The following is a 10,202-nucleotide window of genomic DNA, read 5'->3' on the forward strand; positions in this document are numbered from 1 at the left end:
GCTTTACCAGAAGAAATGTGTTAATTTGACCTGGCTCCACACCATCTGTATAGATTGGGTGCTTCAGTGGGGCCTTTTGGCAGTTTTATCTAATAGCCGATTCAAACTAATGGTGTTAGTGTGAGCTGGCTCACTCAACGTCTGTATAGATCATAGCTTCTTTTTTCCCCCCTCACCTGAAGGACATTTGCTGTGAAGACACAGTTTAAGTGCAAAGTGTTATAAACTGCTAATGGTAACTCTAATGCAAAAGGTAACTCTAAAAGGTGAGAACAGAAATTAAAAATGAACTTGAAAATGGTCAGAAGAAAATTCTGGAAAAGTAACAACATACCCATAGACAGACAGACAGCTATACAGCAATCCCCAATTTAACTATACTGAAGTACACTGCAGTACTTTTTGTAAAAATAAAATCTCAATAATAAAAAACCTCACTACAAAACAACGCTAGAAGGTCTCTCTCATCCATTTGGCATAGGTGTTTCTAGAAGTGCTACCACCTTAGTATTGTAGGCCTTAACTCAGGAAAACATCTCTATTTAGGCCATCCCTTAAAAGTGATAATTACATTTCAGAACAAATTTATGTCCAGTTGATTTCAGTGAAACTCAAACTCAATTGAACCATCACAAATTAGTAGTTAAAAGGACACATGTAAACAATAGCAACCTTAACCCTAACATAAAATCTAGAATTTACATTCATAGGATGGGAAACGATGAAAAAAGAAATCTCTATTAATTTCCAGCGTGTGCAAGTTCTTTTGCTTACAGTAACAGACACCTAGCTGTAAGAGCAGGCATATTCTCTGGAGAAGAACAGCTGTGAGCCAAGTTCAAAAAGTCACAATGATACAAACGTTAATAATCACATTCTTGAAAACTATTAATGTTACCTTATTTACTCCACACTATAAACTAGTGCATTTTCTAAAAACAAATTGCAAATTACAAAAAGTGTTCTTTTCCACAATCATCTGTTAGAAAGAGAAATCAGTGGAAAACATTTACATTTTAGATGGACGGAAAAGACAATGTGTTCCCCAAACTTTCAGCTTAGTTCAATTACTTAAAATTTACTCCTTAAGAATCCAATGTCCTACCAATTCCATAGGAAGGATGGAGAAATTCATGGTATCTACTCCTTCTCCAGACACCAACCCCTCACTTGCTACAGCAGGCATCAACAGTTAGTGTACGTGGGACAGGGACATGCTATGTTCGAGGTTGAAAAATGGTCAATGCTGCATGCACTGTTCACCAATCCTTAGGGATTTCCTGAGTAAAGTTAAATGCTGACTTTGTCAAAGTCAGCACTGGTTACTCAGGTTTCCCCTTTGCAATGTGAGCACACCCTCCTGATAAAGAGGGAAGCATTCTGGAGAAGCAGGTGTTGGAGAAGCCCTTGACAACTTGAGGCCTGAGAATCATGCTGTCAAAAAGCTGTTAAGGTGGATATCAAGAGGAACTGAGAGGCGTTGCAGGGGCAGAGGGCTCCATGTAGATGGCACTGCTCTCCAACAGGGGCCTCAGGATTCACAGATTTTAGGAGGAAGCTACAAGAAGTTCTAACTGATCTACAGAACCTATTTTAATGTGGGTGGCTGACCAACTACTCCCATGACAGAATAAAGAAGAAAGTCTGCAAGTAAGTTTCCACTTCTCATATAGGGAGATAATATACCATAGACTGACTCTTTATTATTACATAGTGAGAGAGAGCGAGAGCGAGAGCCCTGGGCCAATTCCACTTGTCATAGCCAATTCTGAAGCAGAGTTACTCAAATAAAAACTACTGTTGACTGTTTTTACACTAGATTTCATTTAACTTTCTTGTCATGAAAAAATATATATAAAATCAGTAAGATTACAGGATGGCATAACTGGAGACTGAGAATTGAATGTCATTTTAAAAAGCATCAAAACACTTCATTTTGGTAGTTATTAATCAAAGCAACACAAAACATCACTGTAACAAAACAACTGCAAGAGCACAACTTTGCTAACAAAAAGGCTCACTTCCAAGAACTTACGACAATAACAGGCTCTTGTTTTCCTCTACTAATCTCTCCCTTAAGCATATAACATACAAAAAAACCTGAAGCACGTATTAGATATTGAAATACATACTGTGTATCTGAGCCAGTTATTGTTAACAGAATTCTGATATGCACTGTCATTTGAAAACTGTGATGGATGGGAAACCAGAGGCCTCAAGGAATTAGTAATAGGATATAGAGCATTTCACCTCTAGGTCACCAGTTCAAATTCAGCCCAGGTTGGTGGTGATCGAAAGTTGTTACCATCTGACAGCTGTTCAGTTGCTGATGTAAAATGAGTTGATAGTCTCAGTATACGTTCTTGTGGACAGGTGTCCACTTCACAAAAAAACACCATAATTAGCTCTCTGCCTATCCTGCAGATATACTCAAGAGTGAATGAACATAAAGACTAAATTACTCTCCAGGTCAGGATTGCAGAGCACTGGCTGGACAGTACTAAGAAAGCCTATATTGCAAGTGTAGAGGATATGTCACTTCTGTCGGTATGCAGTTTGTAATACTTCAAATAAAGCACCTTTACAAAACCTGAATTCTCTCTGAATTAAAAAGAACAGTAAGTTGGAAACTGAGGATAAAATGTAGAGTTTGTGGGATCGCCATACTGTAGCTAGGTTCCTGAACTCTCCTACTTTTATCTTGAAGAATGCTTCAGCCTTAAAGTGCTTCTAGAAGGATTTTATGCATGAAGATCACAAATCTACAAGCACACACACAAAAGATCTGCTTCTCAAAAGAAAAATTCCAACCATAAGGCACCAATTCCCCACTTTTACTTCTCTACTGCCTGATCCAAAGCATACTGAAGTCAATGGGAGTTTTTCCCAAAGTATACAGAACTTTGAAAAGCTTGTGATTCAAAGCTATTACTCTGATAGCTGTTAAAATGACAGATGTATATACCTTCATTATAAACAAAATGCAAAACAAAAATATTGAGAAAAATAAAGCAGTAAACTGCACCTTTGGAAGAGCCAATTTTACTAAACAGGAATTCTAAATATGTGGTCCAATTAACAGTTGCATTCCTATTGTTGTGCCAGTATAATTACATTGTCATTTGTCCTGAGAAAATAATATATTTTAAATATCAAATTCAGCCAAACATCAAGTTTATGAACACCCACTCATCATAATTCAACTGTATTCTTTGAGGCTATTATTATTAGAAGCCTAATTCAACATTGTTAGACTCATGTTTTAGAGCTTAGTTCAAGATCGTGTAAAACTGACTTTATCAATACAGGAAAAAAGACTAGGTAGTATTGGGGTTTGCTAAATGGAGGTTTCAATATAACGCATGGAAGGAACTGAAAAAGTGAACAAAAATGATCAAATGCACAAAGAAAGGAATGGAACAGAATATATAAAAACACTATAACAGTATTATTAAAATAAATAGCTTTTCCTCATCTGCAATGCTGGATTCAATTGTGGTTACCCCATCTCAAAAAAATGAAAAGCAACTGCAGAATTAGAAGACACAGAGATAGGCAACAAGACTGCAAAGAAGCCTTGAACTTTGAAAATTTACAGTTAATCTTAGGAGTCACGATGAAAATATTCAAAATAAACACTAAAATGACAGATGAAGGACTTTCATTCACCAATAATCAGACTTTAAATGGTATTTAGACAAATCAATGAGTTTGGTGCCTAAATACTTTAAAAAATCTAGCCCTAACTTGTATAATATGAGAATTAGAGTTCTTGCAATGGAACTGAGAGCAGCAAAATCAAACCTAATAAAAGGAAATAATTTCCCCTCATAGTGCATCTTTAGATTGTGGAAATTAATCGCCATAGGATGATGTCACTGAGGCAAAGACCTCAGAAAAATTTAAACTAATTAAAAAGAATTAGTATTTTTAACTAGGGTTATGGACTCTCTGCAGGAAGTTAAGCACTAAAGACTATTCTGGACAATTCTGGACTCAAAGGAGGGACTTCCAGGTTTATACGCCTTATACTGTATCAGGATGAACAGTAGGAAACTAAGGCATTATTTGGACAACAGTATTCGTGTAAAGCTATCATAAAGCTCGCTGCCAGATAGAGAGACACCAAAAACATGAATTTTCCAGATAAGGCACACAGAGTTCAAATTTCTCTCTTGGCTCCCACTCCCCCAACCTCCAGAAATCAACACAAAGCTAGGCTTTAAACTATCTGGGACCAAACTGCTGACTGTTGTATTTTAAAAATATAAAGAACTAATCTGATTCTTTAGGCAGGTTTCTCTAATACAGGAATTGGTAAAGTTAGTAAATCTGTATTTTGTGGCCCTAGATTTAGGTATGGTTGAAGTTTACTTGGTGCAAGATCCAGAAAGAAGACTAGGCATGACACAAGTGATATTATGCGAAGTGATACCTACCTATTGCCCTGATACTCCAACTGATTCCTCCCTTACAAAGCAGTTTGATTCCCAACCCCATTCACTTACTAAGCTGTGTTTGGGAGAAGGGTCATCTCTTCGACCCTTTGCTTAAAGATTACCTTCCAGCCTCAGGTTATCACAGCTCTAGTTGCACTCCCTTGCTGCTTGGTTCTGCTTCTAAAACATTTCTGCGGGGCAACGGAGCTTATAGGAAACAACATCTCAATAAATTTTACCAATAGTGCTGCATCTAAAACAACAGAGCCTAAAATGCAACTTTCTCATTTTTAGAAGTTGTGAGGGACAGGAGGGGAAACAGATGCCTGGAATGAAATACTCATTATGACCTATACATATTGCCTTCCTTTCAACACGTTAAGGAATTTCACAAACACTAAGCCTCATTGAATACAAATATTTCCCAAGCATATTAATAATTTAACTAGAGGTTACGGTTTTTAAAATGGCCAAGAAGAACCTGGCACTGCTTTTAGATGCAATGATTACGAGAAAGCTACAATTCCAAGGGACAGCCTCCTTTTAACGAGTCAATTATAACAGGAAATTACAGGTGGCTGGAACACAGCATTTCGGGTGAAAGAGTTTAACACTGTTTAAACAACGGTAGCTAACTCTGGAACATTCCTAGTGCTTCTCCAGATAATGTTAACTTTAAATAAACTCGCTGAATCCTCTTGTAAATTATTCCCATTCGGCTGTCTCATTATTCAATATGCTTTCAAGGAACGTGGTGATGAAAGAAGAAAAATACCTCTTTCTAACATAACCAAACTGGCAAGAAGATCAACATTATCAGTATTCAAAGAATGTCTTGGCAGGATAAACCTTCATAAAAAGGAGCACTAACTAATCCAAGTTGTCAAAATAGCTATAGTACTTCAAGGGCTGACCTGCAAAGTGTTTCATTATGTATTACTAATGAAAACAAAACATTTTGAACAGAAACAAAAGCAGCCAAGTACTCCCTATTTCTGAAAGTAATTTATAAAAATACTACAGAAATAAATGCCAGGAAGAGTAAGAAGATATATATATATATATATATTTCCTTACTTTACTACAAAATAAGCTAAAGGCAGGAAGAGCTGTTATTTCTTCACATAAGCTAAGAAACCAGTATGACAAGTCAAACTAGACTGCCTAAAGGTGAAAATAAATTCTAGAAAGCTTCTTCAAAAGTAACACAGTACCCACTGTTTAATAAGTGGTAACACAACAACATGCTCTATAGCAGTAGTTCTCTACCTTTTTATACTCAAGACACCCTCACAATAAACTCAAAATACTTCTGAGAAAATACCAGCTCTTAGCTTTCACTCTTTTGATTATGGAAAAATAATACAGCAATTCATCTGTTGTAAAGAGCATAGAAAGACGACAACAGGTCAGAATATTTTTGATGCTGTGGATTTGAAATCTCCTATTTGAAATCTCCGGGTTTATCTTATAAATCATGTAGTTGTTTACCCATGTAACGATCCTAATACTGCATGACACCCTGTGACACCCTTACAAGGACCTCATGGCACTTGGTTGAGGATCGCTGTTTTGGTGTCTGTGGGGATTCCCAACTGGTGCGCTTAAAGACTTAAATCCTTTAGGTGGCAGAATACAAACCCTGATTTTCAAATATGCTCAGCACCTGCCATGTGAGCAGGTAGCTAAATATATTTAAATACCTAACCTTAGACATTTACTTTTAAATGTTTTGGACTCTATGCACACTACACCCACACTGAGGTAAAAGCTAGAGTTCTCACTTTCCTTCATTTCTTACTCAGTGATGGCCTTTGGTTAAAGGCTTTCCTTGGTTTGTACTGTTTTTACCATTCATTTTCTTGGTACCCTGCAATGCAATACATTAGATGAGGGCTGTCCAACTTGCAACCCGCAGGCCACGTGCCACCTACGAGGGGTTAAGTTCCAGCCCTCAGGCTCTCACCCAGCCACTGCTCCCTCCCCCCCCACCATCACTTTGGCTGCAACAGGGTTTGGTTGGGTATGTGAACTACTTCACATTTTGGACTCAATCTTGTGAGCCTCTAATGTCTATGAAATCTATGTCTCCTTCACAGCCATTCTGAACACCAACACGCTGCTTCTTCTGGAAAAGCACATTTCGGGGTTTGTTTTTTTTTCATCTCTGTCAGCAGTTCCCTAACGCATGCCCAGAAGAGGTACTGTATCAGTTTGACGGGGCTCGCCCAACAGCTGTATAGATCAGGTGCTATAGCAGGGGGTTTTTGGTGCTTTTATCTAATAGCTGACTGAATAGACTGAATCAGCTATTAGATAAAATCACCAAAAAGCCTAGCTGAAACACCCAATCTATACATATGCTGTGGAGCCAGGTTGAATTAACATGCTGCTGCTTCCAGGAAAAGCATGGTTTTCTTTTTTCATGTCTGTCAGCGGCGTGTGTCGGGTCGCGGGTTTGTCTAAAGCAGGTCGGGTCAGTCCACGGGTAAGAAGACTTACTAATTCGAGCTGTGGGTTCAGGTCTGTTTGTATAATATCGGGTGTGGGTTGGTAGCAGACATTTAATATCAGACCGGCGTAGGTCTCGCTTTGAATTGTTACATGTACACATTTACTACATTATCTTATCCATAAAGACACATATTCCATGAGAATTACTGGTATCCTAAACTGTTGTCTATTCTTATTCTTGGGTATTTCAAGCAAACACATTAATAACCTAAAATACTTACAGCAAATAATACATGCTAGAGTACCTTTCTAGTGCACAGTCATCTCGTAGAAACAACACAAGGGAGACAAATCTATTCATCTGGATTAAGTTAGTTTTGTGGTAGTGCTATTCTTTAGCCTCCATGCACAGTAGTATTGCTGTAAGAGAGTCTGCAGGTAGAAAACCTGAAAGCTTTTACACGTAAGAATTCAGAAGACCCTCTAAAAGCTAGAGTGAAATCAGGCAGCAAAAGGAATACAAAGTGAAGAACAAAATAAAACCTGTATTCAGACTATTTCAATACTGTACAAATATGCAGTGAGCAACAGCTGATGAGTGACCCCTTGTGTTGAAAAATCTGTAAGCAGCTTTGATTTTCCTTTCCTATTTTCATTTTTATTTTACATAAATTTATAGCTTGGGAGAAGACACAAGATAGACAGCCCCAAAAAATCAATGTCACTTGTATTCTTAGAGCAAGTACAGAGTGCAAGTAGCAGCAGTGATGGTTTACTATTATTCCATATTACAGAGTGCAAGAGTCCTGCACTGTGGCGATTACCTCTGAGGATAAGAAGATCAATCAGTCTTTAGGAAAGGCCAAGATAATTCAGTTTTGATAGCTTTCCTGAAACAGCTGGTATGCAGTTAGAGATATTTGTTCACAAGAAACTGGACTGAGACCACCATTTAAGAAGCATCAAGCAGCTCTTGTATGAGAAGATCATTTGGCCATTACTGTCTTTGCAAACATAAAATGGTCCCAAGTCTACCAACTGAACAAGCTAGGCTTCTAAATCTTCATGTTTTAGATCATGAAGTATTTTAAACACACCAACATTGCCACATTCCAATTTAAAGAGACTGGATCTGAAGGACTATCACAATCATTATTCAAGCAGACACATGATCATTATTCAAGTTATGTAGGATGTGATCAAAGGAACCAAAGTACTAATGGTGAATATTTTCCCTCTATCCCAATTCTTTATCTACAGGATCCTACTGATTTTCTATTAACTACACTGTATGCTCAACATTTTCTTACTATTTCCGCCCTCCCCATCTTCAGAATTCTTCTCTCTCTCCTCCCCCACCTAAATTTCTATTTTTTTCAAAGCTTTGAGATAGAGTTCTGTTCTAAAAACAGACTGTAAAAATGGCACCTTCTTACTCAACAAATCTGTCTGTGCGCTTTATGAGTAACTTCTGTAGGCAAAACAAATGTTAATGTAGTTTGCTTCTGTTGTGCAAAGCCAACAAAAATAGACAAGAGTTAAAATCTAATCCTACTTGTCCCTCAGCAAAACAATGGTTTAGACATACAAATCTGCAGCTGTTAAAACCTAACAAAGATCAATACGAGTTCACTGGTACCCCAGAGAACATAGTATGATGATGGAGCTTCAGAACGGAGTTGCAGAAGTGTAACTAGTCTGCAGAAATACCATTTCTGGTAATGATGCAGCGCACTTAGAGCCCAGTGCAAACTGACATGATTGACAGGTTGAAAAATGTCTTCTTATTTTTCAGATAAGTACATCCAGTTTGGAGAAGAGTGAGTGGCAACAAACAAAACCTGCAATTTTTACAGTCAGTTTCAAAAGCAGAATCACATTTTTAAGTATTACAAGCCATGAAACATTTTTATATTTATATAAAAAACCACTTCTTTCCCAAGCCAATAGATTGGAGAAATTTTCAGCATAAGATTTTTTAAAAAACCCAAAAAACAACTTCCTGATTTTTTTAAAAAGTAACTAGCTCTCTTAATTGTGAGATTCCCATAAGCAACAAAAAATACCAAAACCCACAACTTTATTCTAAGGATCACAAGCCCTCAAAACAACCAAACTAAGGACTAAAGTCTTTTAAAATCTAAATTTGAGCAGGGAGAAAGATAAAAATATTTTCAAGGTATTTTTTTCCCCCCTCTAATAAAAATATAAAATGTTTAATTTGCCCTGTGGCAAGCTTCAGCATGAGGAAGGTTTTGACTGTGGCTACCGTCATACTAGCTGAGGGAAACTAGACAATATAACACCACAACAAATGTGACTGTTAAGGAAACTTAAACACAGTGATATTTCCTGTATTAATGTCCAGAAAAAAAGAATAGTATAAGGAAGAGATGCATTCAAGGTTACCAGTAAGAACAAATGGCTTGCATTAAAATATAGTGGAGAAAGACTTGGCAGAGTTTGAGGAAAAAGAAAGAGACAAAGAAGAATCAAGTCATAACAACCTGCAACTAAGTCAGAGATGAAGACATATGAAAGAACCATCTGCAATGACGTAAAATCCTATCAGATACTTTGAGCACTCTAGTAGTAGTTTTACATGGATTACTAATGCACCTAGAAGCCCTAGCCATAGACTATAACTCCTCTCTGTTCTTAACAAATTCTTAAATGTTTGCATGTAAAGGGTGTTTTTACATGCACTCCAGGGGTGACAGGGGGCGCTTTAATTAGAGCAGCTCCGAAAGCTGCTCTAATTAAAGCATCCAGAGTGTCTCATGTATCAGCATCCCCGCACTTCAAAAATGGCGGTGAGGGCACTTTAACTATAGTTTGAATGAGCTTTCTATAAAGTGCCCCTGCCGTCATTCTGAAGCGTGGGGACGCTGATACATGAAACATGGAGGCTGGCTGGAGTGCACTAATTAGCACAATCCAGCAGACTACTGAGTCTGCTCCAATGCGCAATAATTACAGAGCATCAGAGTAGCCTTCCAGCACGTGTACAGGCACCCTTAAATTTCAGCAGTACTTCGGTCATGCCAATGTTGTACTTTTGAATTTGAACCAGTCGAAAGGATACGGAGACTAGGTCTAACAAGAAGCAAGCTAATGTATAGAACAGTGGTGTTGAACCTTTTCACCTGGATGGGCAGTGGCATGGTCTGGATGGGCAGTGCCCAGTTCATCCACAGGTGGGATCCAGTCAGTGAGCCCAATCCAGCATGTTGGAGAGATGTGGTGGAGGCCCAATCCAGGTGCGTGGACCCCAACGTGGCTGTGGAAGGGGAAGAGGGGTGGGCCCGG

General features: G+C 38.1%; 1 protein-coding gene across 6 annotated transcripts in view; it reads right to left on the minus strand.

Annotated features, from left to right (window-relative positions):
* Positions 1–10,202, minus strand: part of PMS1 (PMS1 homolog 1, mismatch repair system component) — an 80,586-nt gene that overhangs the window by 46,986 nt on the left and 23,398 nt on the right. The window contains exon 1 of one of the 6 annotated variants that reach the window (XM_025193109.1): positions 10,040–10,162. The exons of the other annotated variants lie outside the window; for them this stretch is intronic. Within the exon in view, the coding sequence (XP_025048894.1) occupies positions 10,040–10,084 (45 nt within the window). The 5' untranslated portion in view covers positions 10,085–10,162. Of the gene's footprint in view, positions 1–10,039; positions 10,163–10,202 lie in introns of those variants that run through there. 6 annotated transcript variants of the gene reach the window in all.

Source organism: Alligator sinensis, unplaced genomic scaffold (genome assembly GCF_000455745.1).
Source record: "Alligator sinensis unplaced genomic scaffold, ASM45574v1 scaffold555_1, whole genome shotgun sequence".
Classification (NCBI taxonomy): domain Eukaryota; kingdom Metazoa; phylum Chordata; order Crocodylia; family Alligatoridae; genus Alligator; species Alligator sinensis.